This window comes from Rhinolophus hipposideros, assembly GCF_964194185.1.
Source record: "Rhinolophus hipposideros genome assembly, chromosome: 3".
NCBI lineage: Eukaryota > Metazoa > Chordata > Mammalia > Chiroptera > Rhinolophidae > Rhinolophus > Rhinolophus hipposideros.
The window spans coordinates 8,514,120-8,529,669 of NC_138049.1; the positions used below are offsets into that span (position 1 = coordinate 8,514,120).

At 51.3% G+C, this 15,550-nt stretch overlaps 1 protein-coding gene across 6 annotated transcripts in view; it reads right to left on the reverse strand.

The window, feature by feature from the left end:
- SYNJ2 (synaptojanin 2) overlaps positions 1-15,550 on the reverse strand; it is a 95,776-nt gene that overhangs the window by 16,479 nt on the left and 63,747 nt on the right. For all 6 annotated transcript variants that reach the window (XM_081031197.1, XM_081031196.1, XM_081031201.1 and 3 more), the window contains 11 exons: positions 15,117-15,289; positions 13,767-13,848; positions 12,928-13,077; positions 12,687-12,852; positions 9,755-9,946; positions 7,855-7,936; positions 7,004-7,144; positions 5,199-5,391; positions 2,964-3,122; positions 2,020-2,176; positions 882-999 (listed from right to left, as the gene is read on the reverse strand). In XM_081031197.1, the coding sequence (XP_080887323.1) occupies positions 882-999; positions 2,020-2,176; positions 2,964-3,122; positions 5,199-5,391; positions 7,004-7,144; positions 7,855-7,936; positions 9,755-9,946; positions 12,687-12,852; positions 12,928-13,077; positions 13,767-13,848; positions 15,117-15,289 (1,613 nt within the window). The remainder of the gene's footprint in view (positions 1-881; positions 1,000-2,019; positions 2,177-2,963; positions 3,123-5,198; positions 5,392-7,003; positions 7,145-7,854; positions 7,937-9,754; positions 9,947-12,686; positions 12,853-12,927; positions 13,078-13,766; positions 13,849-15,116; positions 15,290-15,550) is intronic.

The window sequence follows — 15,550 nt, forward strand, 5'->3', positions numbered from 1 at the left end:
AAACCTGAAGGTCATACAGCTGAAGATTTCCCAAGGCTCATTTCTAGGTATGTACTTGCAACGACAGGTTTCTAAAGAACGTAGAAGTATGGAAAGATTTAGGTCTACTGGCTGACGCACTAACTGGTCACCACCAACTCTCTTTCTTAATTTCTTTCCTTGTGTAAGTTGAAACTGACATGCTGGTTTTGGTAGCAGACATGGGAAGATCAAATTCTTGCTGTCTACACCCTCAAAAGCCATCCGTCGCCCTTTCAAAGACCATCTACAAGACCCGTCTACCTGTGTGGCCGGTCCTAGTCCATGCCGGGTGACCGACCCCTGTTTCTAGTGTTCCATCCGTACTGTGTGACAAACAAGGCCAGCCCAACAGCTCAGTGCATTTAAAAACTCTGAAACCCTCCAGTGTTTGTCATCACATTCAGCGACAGGTGACTGGGTAAACTCCATGGGTTTATTTGGTGGGAACCTGGACAGCAGTTACAAATGAAGGAGCCATGTGCACAACAGCAATGTGACTGTGTCTCAAAAATATTAAACAGCAAAAAGGCAAGTTGCTCAATGTCATTTTATGAAAATTTGAATGACACAAAACACTACAGGTTGTGTCTTTGAAATTTTCCTAAGTAATGTCACTTACGGTGCAGAGCAATGATCAAATGCTAAAGTTGATTAATTCTTGGTGGTGGGTACACAGCTATTTGTCATCCTATTCTTTGTTCTTTGCTGCATTACGCGTGTGTGCACACACACACACACACACACCCAGACACACACACACACACATGCTCCGCCGGGGACAGCATGTCATCCGCTGTGGGGAGCAGCAGGCCTGGCTTCCCCAGCGGAGGGCCATGTGCCCGTGGCAGCGAGGGCCATACCTGTGATCAGAGGCCTGCAGCTCTGCCCGGCCGTAATACTTGAGGATCCCAGGCGACCAGGTGTGTCTGACTTTGGTGCCAACATCCAGGTCGTTGTCTAGAAGGTTGAGTTCTTCAGCTACTCACAGGATTCCAATCAAGACACCCACAGACAACACAAAACTGTATCAACATACATGAATGCGGACGGTGGGGCTTCTACAAAGGGACCCAGGTCACGGGCCACTCAGGCCTCAGACTCATTCAGGCCAACCCTTTGGGCTTGAAACCATGCCACGGTGGCCTTGGGGCCGGGGGTGAAAATCCCTCCCATGTGGACTGTCCAAAACAGCGAGACCAGCGCCACCTGCCCCCTCTCCAGCGGGCATGTGCGGGGTAGAGGGACGCACAGAAATCGCTGCTGTAGGGTTTCCGCCCCAGGGGCAAAGGGACACAGATCTGCAGCTTCCGTACAGGAGGAGACGTAGGCATCCCTGACTCAGTGCCCCAGGACCATGCAGTGTCCACAAACTGATCTGAACGCAAATGTATCTTTTCAACGTACAGATGTGATTTCCTGGCTTTGACATCTCAGCTCACACATCACCAGAAAGGTTTAGTTTTGATGTACCAGTTTGTCGGGGTTCTACGTTTAAAGCAGCCGCACTTCCTGGCTGGGCATCAATCGTCATTCAAGACAGGCTTGGCCGCTAACTGATAACCGACTCTTACTGTCCCCGTGTTGCACACGTGTTCCACTTGGAATTGGGGCTCTAAGCACATAAGAGTTTGGTCCAACAGAAGGGGATGGATAACGTGCATGCGTGTTGAGGGCAGGAACAGTGGAGGGGGAGACCCCTGGCTTCTGTCCACGTGCCCCGCCCAGAACAGAGGGCAGATGGGGCAGTGCGGGGGCACAGCCGTGAGGCACGGGTGGGGAGAACAGAAGCACGTCTGTGTGCAGAGCAGTCTCTAGAGCGGGGACAGGGAGGAGCGTCCCCAAAGCACAACTTCCAAAGTTGTGCTTTACGCACAGTTGTGTGTTATCAAGAACGTGTTGCCTTTAGAGCAGAGAGCACTGGGCTGGATAAATGGGACCTTCCCTCTTTGGCGCTGGTCAGCCGCTCTCCTCAGCTCTGAAAGCGCATGTCTCACGCACCTGTCCTGTCAGAAGGATGCTTCTTCCTCCACCACAGGACCCTGTCCGTCCAGGCGGGGGTGCGGCATTTGTCACTTGTGTCATAGGCAGCGGAGCCAACGTCATACTTGTAGGTGGGTCCAAAATTAATGCTGCCTTCATGAAAGTCTTTAAAAATCTAGTGGGAGAAAAAGAAGCCACAAGATCACCTGCGTTCTCTTAGACTCTCTCTACTTTATGCAAAAACCAAAAAGGCACATTGCAAGAGGGCTCTATTCCTAAGTCACAGAATCTACATACTTACAAGTTGGTGTGTAAAGTAGATTAGATATTGTTATCGTTGTTAGTGTGTTCACCAATGAGAAACAGTGACATGACGAAAATAAAGTATTTGGAGCAGTCTGATGTGTCACCCAGTGGTTTAGTGTCTGAAGTACGCGACAGTCCCTACGAGGCTTGTGTGTGAGTGTGAGGTGGGGTGGGCTTGGGGACATCAGCAGGTGCCCCCCTCACACAGCGGAGTGCTCCGAGGCTGCCATGGAGCGGTCTGAAGCAATTGAGACCCCAACTGAGTGCAACCATGTACTCTCTGGTGAGTATGGGACGGCAAACCCACCTCGAACCACAGGGCACAGGCTGCGGTGTCAGCAGAGAGACTTTCACTGTCATTGGCTCCTGCAGCTGGCGTACGTGATCACCAGTGTCCCCTCGCACAACAATGAACCCTCGGCCATGAGAGGACACACAGACCGTGAACGCAGCCCGTTTCACGAGGAACAGGGAGTGTGTGGGAACGGACACTCATATTTCTCTACCTCCCCAGGCTGCACATGTTTTCTACCCCGTCTGAGTCATTATTAAATCCACTCGTGGAACTTAATTTGCCGAACACGAGCAGATGCATTTAGTAGATGTCACTTCCCATTGGAGCAGCTGCTAAAAACTGCTTTACAAGCACAACTTACTTTTCCACTGGATTTCTGCAGCTGCAGCTGATCAAATTCCAGCAGTTTCTTCCAGTCTTGGCGTTTAACAAAATAGAAGACTTCTTCGTACGTGAGATCAATGCGGTAGTTTAAATCGCCACACCAGAACACGTAGTCATGAGAAAAAATGTTTCTTCCCTAAGTTGTAAAGAAAATCGTCGTCACTTTGGCCCATCGTGCAAGGAAAGTGGGAGAGGGGAGAAAAGCTCATCATGCAGATGGTGGGCAGACACATTTTTCTTAACATTTTACTTAAAAAAGTCTCTTACTAGAGCGTCTCATTTTTCACTTATCCCATAAACCTACTAAGGAGCTCTCACAGGGCTTACTTTTTTATTTTAAATGACAGTGTTTTTCAGTGGTTTGGAGAAAGTGCCAAGTCTAACTGGGGCAGCACGAATGGCAGTGTTTACTCTTCCAATCAAACCTCCATAGCCAGGCTGTGCTCCTGTAGTCGTTATGTCTACACTCTAAGAAGTGCCCAGACATTCAGCGCCACGAGGATGAGGTTTTAGGAAACACGTAGACATGCTCAGAACATACAGCTCTGTAACATTCCATGGAGTTCATATATTTTCATCCTGTTATCCTCCATCCCAGTCTCGCTCCCTTTGCCTCCAAATCTTGCGCAGTGATTCTGAGCCCCAGGCTGGCCCCGTAGCCCTGGGAGTGTCTACAGGGGCTGGGCTCTGCTCTGGGGACACCCTGTCCTCACAGCAGCCCTATGAAGCATAATACACGGCTGGCTCTCTTTTAGATTAAAAATGGACAAGTTCAGAAAAACTTGAAGGTTATATTTCTGGAACATGGTAAGATCTGACCTCTGCTCCAGAATCTGTTTCTGTTCCATTATGCCATGTGGCATTCCCACGTCCCTCAACCCACAACAATAATCTGGACAGAAGATTAAAATTCTCACAAGCAAATAAAATGAGTGTGTTCAGCCGTGCTGTCCAGTACAACTCTCTTCATGTTCTGTGTCCAAAACAGGAGCCGCCAGCCACTGAGCACTTGAAATGTGGCCAGTACAACCAGGGGAGTTTTTGTTTTACGTAATAAATTTCAATTTACATAGCTATGTGTGGCTGGTGGCCACTCTACTGGACAGTGAAGGTGTAGAGTATTAATTTATAGGTATCCTCAATATTTCCATTGAAAAAAGGAGCTAGATTATACGCCCTTTAATTATTTTGAATGTGTCCCAAGTTTACTACTTCAAATAGCACTTTTTAAGTGGAAAGCGTTGGACTTTTTAAGAACTACATAGAAAACATGCATCATGTCCCCCATAGTCCGGAAAACTACAAATTGCAAACTTCCCTACTCATGTATTTGTTTCTTCTTTAATACAAGAAATAAAAACTACCAGGATTACAGCACTTATTAATGAAAATGAAGGGATTTTTGCCTCGAGTGCTGTGCAGCCTAGTAAATGGGATGTCAGTTTTAAGTGACCTGGCCTCATATGAAGAGCTCCAGGACCCAGCCCACCATGTCTCAGACACTGGCAGAACAAGTGGCTGGCTACAGCCTATCCTCGCCGCTGGGTGATGGGCAACTGCACCTGGAATGCGGGCCGTGGCGTTTGCACAGGAAGGAGAACATTCAAATCTGAATTTAAAAGAACGGGTGGGGATGGTAGGGGTGGGGGGGTGGGCTTCAATATGAAAACCTCGGAATCACCACTAGACGGCAGCATGACGCATGTTACTGGCGACGGCCACCAGTGGGGCGGCTCCAGGGCTCCTCAGGCAAGAAGTCAGTGGTTTTGAAAATGGGCCTTCTTAGCTGAGCACAACAGAATGCACGTGCCAAGACTGTGACTCAAGAAAACCGAGTCTTACAGGGTTAGGATTCAAATACTTTTCATCACCTCGGACAAAGCATGGACACATCGGTTTTCTTTTTCCATTCCACACGCTTAAATAGAAAATCAGGAAATGCACCTAAGAAAACGTAGTGGACGAAGGTCACCGAGGAAAGCTGCAGACGGGGGATGGAATCCTGCAGGACCGGCCGCCCTGGGCTCTGCCGCAGCAGCCCCTCTCTCCCCAGTGCTGCGCCCCCAAGCGCAGGAAACCTCCTCTGGTCGCATGGCCTGCCCCTGTGAGCAGCTCAGAGCCCCCCGTGTGGGGCTGGACCAGCCAGGGCGGCCGGGGCCACAGCACTGCCAGCCCGCCCACCGCTGGGCGCCCGCTCCCGCAGGCTCCTCACCATGGGGAAACTCAGCTTCTGGGTGATCTCCCTGTAGTCCTCGTTCCGCTCCTTCACCTGGCACTGCCCGGCCGTCAGGTGGCTGCACACGAAGCAGAAGCTGCTGCTGTGGAACTGGAAGCGGATGCCCACGGCACCTTTGTTGCCCGTCTTTCCTCCCATGCCCGTCTTCACCGTGTCGATCGCCACGTCCCTGCAAGAGAGGATGTGCACATGCGGTGGCTTCTCAGTGGCTGCGGGAAATGCACAAACCTGTGTTGGCTCCGAAGATGTAACAGCAGCACAAGGCTGGAGGCCCTGAGAACCCCCAGACCGTCCTCGGGCGCCAAGCCACACAGCGAGCGGGGGCCGCCATCAACTCCGCCGTCACGCCTGACCCCTTACTGCAGGCAGCTTCCCCGTGGGAGGTTGGCAGCATGTTTTCCACGGCCCTCACTCCGAAGCTCTGCACGCACAAAAGCCCCTCGCAGAGCAGCCCTGCATCCGAATCACCTCCGCCCTCTTTCTGTTCCGTGTCTCGCTCACCCCCCCCACCTGCTCTACCTCCCGCCCCACGCCTCACGCCACCGGGTTTTCCTGCAAAGCACAGAAGGCTTCATAGGTAATCAATACATTTTAAGGAACAGGAAGCTGCCAGTTACTTATGTTGGACTGGGCAGACGATTTCAATGCAGACTCCGGCTCGCATTAAAATGCCAGCTTATAACGCAGAGGGAAGCGCAGGGAACAGAACTACAGAGTAAAGTGCAGACCGCCTCCCTAGGACTGTCACCTAGCAGACAAGGGGGCGGATCACTGGCCAACAGGTGTGTGAGCTAAACAAGCTGAGGCCAGAGGCGCAAGCGGCTGAGGTGCAAGGCGGGAGTCCAGGGCTGCAGGCAGCTCCTGGGAAATCCGAGCCCCTCAGCGTTGCTCCTGAGCTTCAGCCTGACCTCCCCTTCCCTCCACACTGTACTGACCTCTACCCACTCACCGTGGACCCGGCCAAACTGCCGTGACACGGTGATCAGGGGCCTCAGGCAAGGGGACTTAAACACTTTCCGAAAGTCACAGAAGAGGATTATGAACACAGAGTGAGTGTTCCTCTTTACACCTGTGGTCCCCAAACGTGCACAGATGCCACGGGCACGGCCCTGCTCAGCTCAGGAGGAAAGGCAAGCTCCAGGCCTGGTATCGGCAGTGAGAGGGGAGGGAATACTAATGACATGGACGGGAGCTAGCAATCCAAGGCTATGAAACAGGATGGGAAAGGTGAGTTCCTCCCAAACCCTAATATACACACCCCCCCATCCACACACCTACACCCAAACCCACGCACACCCTTTCCTAAAAGGACAACCATTTCCTGAGGTTTTTCCCTTTCTGACATTCACGAAGCTGTCACTGTAGAGACATAATAACGGGGTGACAGTGGCAGAGGCTTTCTGCCCACGCAAATTATTTAGAATTCTTTAAAAACTGGCAAAAGAATTGGCACTTCCTGAGGAGCTACTCAGCTCCTGGCCACAGGTTTCCTGTCTAAAATTTCAACAAGGCATCCCTCTCCTTGTGCCAAGCTGTGCTTAGGTGATGAGGGTCATGTAACACTCCTAAAAGAGTTCAGCTTCCGGAGCTAGAAGGTTCCCATTGTGGCTTTTTAATTACAGACAATATTCTATTCAGCCTCGCTTCTCCTTGGGGCTTTTGCTCCCTTTATCTAGAACAATGGCAGGTCCTTATTCCCGTTGCAGGAGGGGAGGAAGTCAGAACAAAACATCAAGAACAGCAGCCCGTCCCCCAGATGTCCGTACACTCAGTGTTCTTACCTGATGAACGGGACGTGGTACGGACGTACAAAGATATAAAGACAGACGCCCACCAGCTGTGCCGAAGTCAAGAGAATGTACCGATGAGAGCGTGAGATGGCTTTCTGAAGCTGCTCACCCCACATCTTCCTGTTGGTGGTACTGGGAAAGAAAGAACAGAATGATGCTGTTTCTGAGTAGCTGAGAGTGGGCTCTCCCTCCTCCACACTCCCCCAAACTCCTCCTTTCACAGAAGTGATGTCCTGCCGCCTGCACTCCCTTGGCCAGGCCTTAACCCCTGCAAGTGGACTCGCCACATATTTCTGCTTGTGTCGTACACGTCACAGCACATACCCCCTACGCCACCCTGCCGCCTTGCTCAGAAGACCTCTATAGAGTCAGGTTTTATCATTTATTCAGGAAGTTCCTCAAAAGAAAGCTGCACCAGTTTAGGAAAGAAAAAGTCCGGTTGTTACTCCTGTACCTGATGAAGAGACCAGAAGTACCCCCTCACCGCCCTGCTATTTCTCACTTCTCCCCAAGAAAGGTGTCAGCCACCTCCAGCCCACCCTCCGCCCGCGCCCTCCAAGCTCACAGCACCACTCAGCCTGCACGCGTGTCCCAGGCAGAACATACCGGGCAACCCGCCCTTCCTTCAATTTCCTTAATTAACAGAGGAGGAGGATCAGGGACATGTACACGTGTGAGTATGAGGGAGTGCAGTCAGAGGGCCCCACACATCAAGGGGCACAGGTCAGCGGATTCAGACGCCGGACTGTGCAGGGGCCCTGCTCCAGGCCAGGCGTCTGGCTCGGGAAACCCTCGGTGGGTTTCACGTCACCCTGCTGCACCCCTGGTGCCCAGGCGCTTACCTGGCATTGACGATATTCCCCGCACTCAGTTCCACCATCTCTTCAAACCCCACGGCAAATATATCAGCTGGGCTGCTATCATCTGGGGGACAAGGCAGGAAATGAGGGAGGTGACTCACCAAGGCCTGCCCTCGCCGACCTGTGCAGCGCCGTGTCTGCCTGTGGGCCCAGGTGTCCCACTGCCGGGGAGTCGTCCACACCACTGGGCAGAGCTCCACGCGTCCCCGCCTCCCCTCTGCTCCCACCGTGCACGCAGCCTTTCCCCATCTACACCCTGGGGCATGTGACTGACCTCTCCAAGCCAGTTTCTTTCTTTGTGAAAGGGACAGTAACTGCCATCTCACAGGGTGGTCATGAAGTGTCAATCAGATGCCTCATGCAAAGTCCCCACCCCACCTGACGCCCGGCGTGTAGTAAGAGCGCGATCCCATTGGTCCCTCTTCCTTCCGGATAACTTTCAGGTACATCAGACCCATCTCCCCAGCCAGAGCCTAAGTTGCTTGGGGGCAGCGCTGTCTCAGACTTGCGTCCCACATGTCCTTTCCACAGTGCTGGTCCCAGCCTTCCCTGGTTAATGACTGACTGATATGGTCCTGCCCAGGGGACTGTCACTTGGTGGCCAGAGATGGGAAAACCCAGCCCAACTCAAGGTGGCTATTACTGCCCTGATGAAACGTGCTCCAGAAAAGCCTGGTTTCCAGGAAGCACCGTGAGCCGAGAGGTGACGCTCCACCCGTTCCCTCCGCGGTGCTCCCTGTAACGGGGGAGTGTAGGGTTTAATACACCCCTGCAGCCTCTGGCTGCCTCTCAGTGGGCCTGAGCCATTGAGCCCAGTGTGGTTCCACCTGCTCCAGCAAGTCACACCCCTACGTCTCTGACTCCAGCAGAAAGGCCAGGCCACCCACTTCCTTTCCTGTTGGCCACACAGGGGGACCTGGCACCTCAAGCTTAACTAGCTTAGAGCCTCTTTTTTAAAGAAAAAGTACTCTTTCTCTGATCTGCTTCGCTCTCCTGAATGTGATTTTAGTGGGAGCCCCGGTGAGCCCGCTATCCCAATGAAATCCCCCGCAAAGTAAGAGCCAGCTTGCTGTGGCCACCCACTGTTTCCGTAGGCAAATGACAGGAGCCATTTTAGAGAAAGGGGAGGGCAGTTTCCTCCACCCAGTCTGCACTAACCACGTGCAGGGCCTGCCCCGGTGCCCGTGCTATGTAGTGACCACAGAATCAAGGATCCCAGTGACCCTGAACTTCAGACTCCAGCTACCCTGCCCCCCAAGACAGCAAGGGGGAGGTACAGACTATGCATGCCACCTTGGGGCATGCGCTGTGGGCACCTACAGCCCCAGGCAGCTATTGAGAGTGACAGGTTCCTGCATGTCAACAGGCCGAGAACCAGATCACCAGGCTCTTCCAGAGTCCAAGGAAGCCGGTAAAAGAAAGGTCCCCGGGTAAGTGCTGGCGGAGAAACGTCACTTATTCTTCAAACCCTGAGTTCTGAGGCCATTAAATATTACCTTACATGATCTAAGACAGAAAGTGAGCTATTGAATTTGGAATTACTTCATTCTTAAGAGGTACAAAAATTCTTTCGTGACTAGTTAAAACAAATGTATATCGTTAGATGGTTGGTTTGGGAAAAGGCAGGTCAGTGGCACTGAGAAACGTGTGCCTGGCTCCTCACAGTAATGGCTCTAGATGCCGCCAATCCCTCCTCTCCACAAAAAGGTTCTTGTGAGCAAGCCTAATACTGCAAACCTCTAAATGTGAAGAGGAAAGAGCGATCCAACACTGTGATCACCCTTCCAAGCATTTGGAAAAGAGAAGGCATCAAAGAGCTCATTTGCTGCCCAGGAGGCCGATGGCACTGGTAGTTTGTGTTTGCCAAAGGGACTGCACTCACCCTGGGGTTCGGCAACTCCGGAAAGCCGGGGCGAGTCCAGCAGCCAGTCAGCCAGCTCGGCCGTACCCAGGAGGTTGCTTCTGAACTGCTTCCCTCCATTCACGTTCCATGTCCCCATGGCAATATGGATCCGCTTGAAACTTGTGAATTCCGCCTGGCGCTCCGACATAGCTTTCAGGATCCTAGGGGTTACTGTGAGGAGGGATAAGAAGGGCACATTGTCTGCATCCGAAACCCCACACCTCCTCCATAAACATGGATGGATGGGGTCTCTCAGCAATAGATACAGGCCAATGGGATAAAGACAGAGGCTAAGAATCACCACAACCAGGACCCTCCCCTATGGCCCTTTCCTCATAGGGTCCTAAAACCCCAGAACCAGGTAGTCTCCCTGTACCCTCCCCCAAACCAGAGCCACAGAGGCTGCAACATCAGGGCACTGAAACCTCATCCTCAGCATTCACTCAGTGACCCAGGGGGGATGTCAGCAAGGGGACCCTGCAGCTTACCGTGTTTTAAATATGTTTACGACACTTTGAACACGTTATGCCTATCTGTGCACTTCCCCCTTCCATCCCACATGCCTGAAATGTTTAGTTTTACCTCAGACTCAAGCCTTTGAAAAATCATTACTCGGAACCATGTCCACCCATCCTCTACATATCCAAAATATATTCCATTTTTTAAGCTAGCGACTTAACTCAAATGTAAGTCATATCTTCCTTGCTACCCAATGAGACTCACTATACTACTTGGAGCTCCTTCAGCTTTTACTGGACCACCCTTATTTCCAGGGAGCCACAAATATCACCTCGGCTATTAGGGGCCAAGTAAGAGCCCCTCCCCCCAGCCCCCGGAAGAATGGAAGTAGGAAAAGCGCTGTGAAACCATTTTAAACATGGGCGAATTAAGTTTTTGAAAACAACAAAAACTTCTAAAACAAAACTTGAATTCTTGTAAGGGAAAATACTGGGTCTCCCTTACTTTGCTATGAGCCCTATAATTTGTACAGGCTCTAGGAGACGAGACGCCATTAAAAATTTCCCAAAGAAACCCTAGCTCACTTATATAGGGAATCTAAACAAAACCAAACACCCCCCAGAAACTCACAGATACAGAGAACAGATTGGTGGTTGCCAGAGGTGAGGGGTGGGGGTGGGGTAGATGGGTGAAGGGAGAGTCAAAGGTACAAACATCCAGTTATAAAATAACTAAGTCCTGGGGATATAATGTACAGCTTGGTGACTACAATTAACAACACTATATTGTATATTTGAAAGTTGCTAAGGGAGTAAGTCTTAAAAGTTCTCATAAGAACATTTTTTTGTATGGTGATGGATGTTAATAAGACTTATGGTGATCTTTTCCCAATATACGTATACAAACATCTAATCACTATGCTGTACACCTGAAACTAATATGTCAATTATACCTCAACTAAAAAAGAAGCTTCTAACTATTGACAGAATCATGACAGTCTTGTCCCCAAGAGAAGATGTCCTCCTTCCCCCTCTACTTCTACAGGGTCCTAGGGTCAAAACAGAAACAGGACATCATCCTCACGGAGACTTATTGGAACTAAAGACACCTGGTACTGGGACCAAGAACCCATTCGGGGTGAGAACAAGTGTCGGCACGCAAAGAAACCGACACTTTTAGAGTCGTGCACAGATTCTATTTCTCCTTTCCTCTCAGCTTGGAAGAACAGTCCAAACTAAGAAAGTACAAGAATGGGTTCCCACCCGAGGCCAGAAAGCACAGACTCCTAGGAAATACAGTGACAGCTGGCTCTGTATATATATTTTTATTTTCTATATATTAGGATGTTTGACTTCTTAAAGAACCTTTCTGGCTGGGGAGATGCTGCCCCTCCTGGGCAGCAATTCTTTTTTCTTTTTTAAATTATTCTTTTATTAAGGTAACATTGGCTAATAACATAGAAGTTTCCAGTATACAATACTATAATTCAATATCAGTATGCATTACTGTGTGCTCAACACCGAATTCTAGTTTCCATCCATCGCTATACAATTGACCCCCTTTACCAATTTTTCCCTTCTGCACCTTCCCCTCTGGTAACTACCACTCTGTTGCCTATGAGTTTCTTTGGTTTTGGTTTTGTTCATTCATTTGTTATTTTTTATTCCATATGAGTGAAGTCGTATGGTTTTTGTCCTTTTCCATCTGACTTATTTCACTTAGCACAATAATAACCTCGAGAGCCATCCATGTTGTTGCAAATGGCAATATTTCATCTTTCGTATGGCTGAGTAGTACTCCATACACATCACAGATACTTAGGTTGTTTCCATATATTGTAAAGAAGCCAAGAGGAGGCGTATGCTATGAAAACTAACCAATCCAGGCTCATGTCTCCTCTGTCTGGCCAACACACCCTGGAGGCAACATTCCTCTGCCTCCATCACCCTAGTACCAGGTACCAGTCAACTAGAGCCCGCCCCGTAGCCCAAAGCCCATCGAACTATTCAAACTGACCAACCCTAAACTGTTCACACTACCCGTCCTTTCCCTTGGAAACCCCGGTAGAGGCCCTGGCCTGAGTGGTCCCCTGGCTCCTGCCTTCTGCCTCCTGACCACCCTGGGGTTTTTGCATGTGGTCCTGTATGCCCCCCCTGCACCCCCGACCCACCATCTCTAGGACCTGTGAGCATAAAAATCTTTGCTTTTTCCCTGAGCCTCTTTCCTGCTTCCTCTTGTGGCCCCATGTGCCTGACCATCTCATAAAAGAATACGAAACACAGCTACATGCTGCTTATGTCAATTGGTCGAGCTGAAGCCACAGCCAGAGTGCAGAGCACGGAAGCTGCCCCCTCTGCCCTACGCCCCACACCATCTGCGGTTCCGTGAGAGGGTGGGAAGAGCTGGCTAGCACCGCCCTCCACTCCCTCCACGTGGAGCAGGAGCCCCATACCCAGCAGTGCCGTGTTGTCCAGAAGCATCCTTCCTTTGTCTGCAGACTCCTCGGTGTAGACGTCCCCAACCAGCAGCAGTTTGATGGCCTCCTGCTTCACCCCATCAAAGAAGTTGGACTGAATGGTGCGAGACACGGACCGGGCCCCATCCTTCAGCTTCCCCACCTGCCGAGGGCCGGACCGCGGGCCGTGAGAGGGATCCGGGCAGGCCCCACCCTCCCCCCCGAGGCCTGCCCCTACCTTGGCCTTCCCCTCCAGGGCTCGGCTGCCTGTGAACATCTTGCTCAGGCTGTGCCCATTCAGAGACCACATGGCTTTGAAGGACTCCACGAAACGGTCAGGGATGGGCTTTGAATTCAGCCCCAGACTCTCGAGCTGCAGGTGAAGGACCTAGGTGAGAGTAAGGGCCAGTTGTCACTGACTTCTCACACGGAAGCGCCCCCACAGCAGCCTAGGGAAACGTCACCAGGTGCCATCCCCAGGAGTTCCTTCTTCGGCAGATCGTGGACCATTCCAGAGGACGAGGAATCCTTGCAGCAGAGAATGGGGGCTTCCACTACAACTCCCCCCAATTTTATCTAACTGGCTCATTCCACCCAGCCCTCCTCTGACTCCCTTACTCCTGACCTCCCTGCACCCACCCACCACAAGAGGGCTGGACAGCAGGCAGGGGGAGAGGGCAACTGGTGTGAACCCTACCCCTTCCCCAGCTGGGAGCCCAGTGAGGTCTCCCTCCCAGGCCTCGAAACCAGCCTCATCTCCCCAGCCGCACACTAAGCCCAACACTGTGTTCACAGGAGCCCTTACACGGAACCTGTTCCTCAAGGTGTACTTGGCACCTGGAGCCACCATGTCTGGGATGCATTCCAAACAGTGTGAAAAGTGTGATGGGTCAAAGGCAAACCAGACACCCACGAAAACCTCTCCCCAGAGGCCTGCACAGCCCGTGCCACCTCCCACAGCTGGAAAGTCCGCCCAGTGATGCCACCCTCTTCTTGCCGATGACGGAGCTCAGTCCAGCCTGCCCCACGGAAGGCCTGGGATGTGACAGGTGGCCCCAGGGCTGCGGAGGGACAGACCTCGAGCGCAATGAAGCTCTGCACTGCGTTGGTCCGGTCCAGGCAGTCGAGACAGTTCATCCGCAGCGTGCCTTTCTGAAAACTTCGGAAAACCACCAGAAACACAAACGGTTACGTTATGTTCAAAGGAGCAGTGGCTGTAGCACGGTGGCCTATGCGTGACTGTAGACCCCCAAACAAACTCATCCCCCTCACGTCCTCCCTCCCCGGTTTACGTCCGGATGAACCCCAGCCCTGCAGGGTGGCAGGCAGGCCCCACAGCACCTTCTCAGCAGCCTGCGCACATGGGCCATTGTAAACACAGTCAGTTCTCGTGATTCACAGTAGTCATGTTCTAGAAAGTTGCTGTGAACTGAACCATTAGCAAAAGAGCAAAGGCTGATCTCCTGCTGGTAGGAGAAATGCTGGGTTACTTTATGTCCATGTGAGCCTCTGGTCACAAATTCTCATCAACTCATCAACATATAACCCTGTTTTATGTGTGTTTCTGTTTAAAGACACCTTATTTAATACACACTGTTCATTCGTTCACATTGAACTCTTGGCCAACAGCACTCTTATACCTGATGGAAGGTACTTAACACACACACATTTCCTTCCTCTGTCAGGCAAGTCACATCCTTCTTGTGAGTGCTGACAGCACTTACCATTTGGAAGCCATTTGAAACAGTGAAATCACCAACAAAATGCACAAAAATGTGAAAATGTGGCCCTAACAACATGGCCAAAAGGACACTTGTTTATAGCATGACAGCTGAAACCAGAAGGCAGAGCCTCGCCGTGTTCTGCTCGGCGGGGAGCACGCAGATTGGGCGACTCAGACTTTTCACTGTTCTGAGCACGTCTGTGAATATGCCATGAGCGTGGATTCAGGGATTAGAAATAAATTTTAGCAAGTGGGCAAATTGGCAAATACAGAATCTGTGAACCATGAGGATCGACTGTATTGTGATTTGAGAAACTGAACTTCCTTTTTCCCCTCTCTGAGCACGGAAATCCAGATCCCAGTTTTCTTGGGCAACTGGGATTATGCTAGCTGTCCCCCTTCTCCCTCAAGGGTTTTCATTAGTTTGGACAAGTTATAAGGTTACCGGGGCTCCACATTTTAATGGAGTCCCCTTTATTAGTAAATTCATTATGCTTTACTATCTACTCGCAAAACTGAAAAGCACGTTCTGGTTGCAGGAAGGGAAAGGAGAGGTTGGGATCCCAGATCTCCAACACTGCTGAGCCTGTGGCCCAGGAAACTGCAAGCATAGCTCCTTGCAAGGGAAAGCACACATCCCAAGGGAGCCCCCACCTCTCCACGAGCTCGCGGGGCACAAAGACAAAGACACAGAGGAGACTCACCGTGGACTTACATTCTCGCCCTTGGTGAACACGTCAAAATCATCCCAGTGAAGCTTTAACTGGGGCCTCAATAGATTCTCCAATTTCTCTAGCTTCCCACCTTTGGCAAACTGATGGAAGTCAAAGTTTATCATAGGCGTGTCACCGGCGTGGCAAGAAGCCCAGAGCAACTTCTGAAAGGGGAAAGGAAGAGGGTGGCAGGGACGGAGGGAAGGACGATGACTGCAGACCTCCTCTCACGGCTGGAATGTGAGTGGCTAAACCCATCCATCACTAACTAGAGCACGCGGGTTAGCTTCACGGCTTGGCTTCACGGCTTGTGGTGGGCCAAGCAGTTTATCAGCCCTGACCCAGAAAGGGAAGCACAGAGCCAAGACCCAGGGACAAAGCCACAAAGAGCATCTTGCCTACGGAAGGGCAGAGGCTCCCCCACG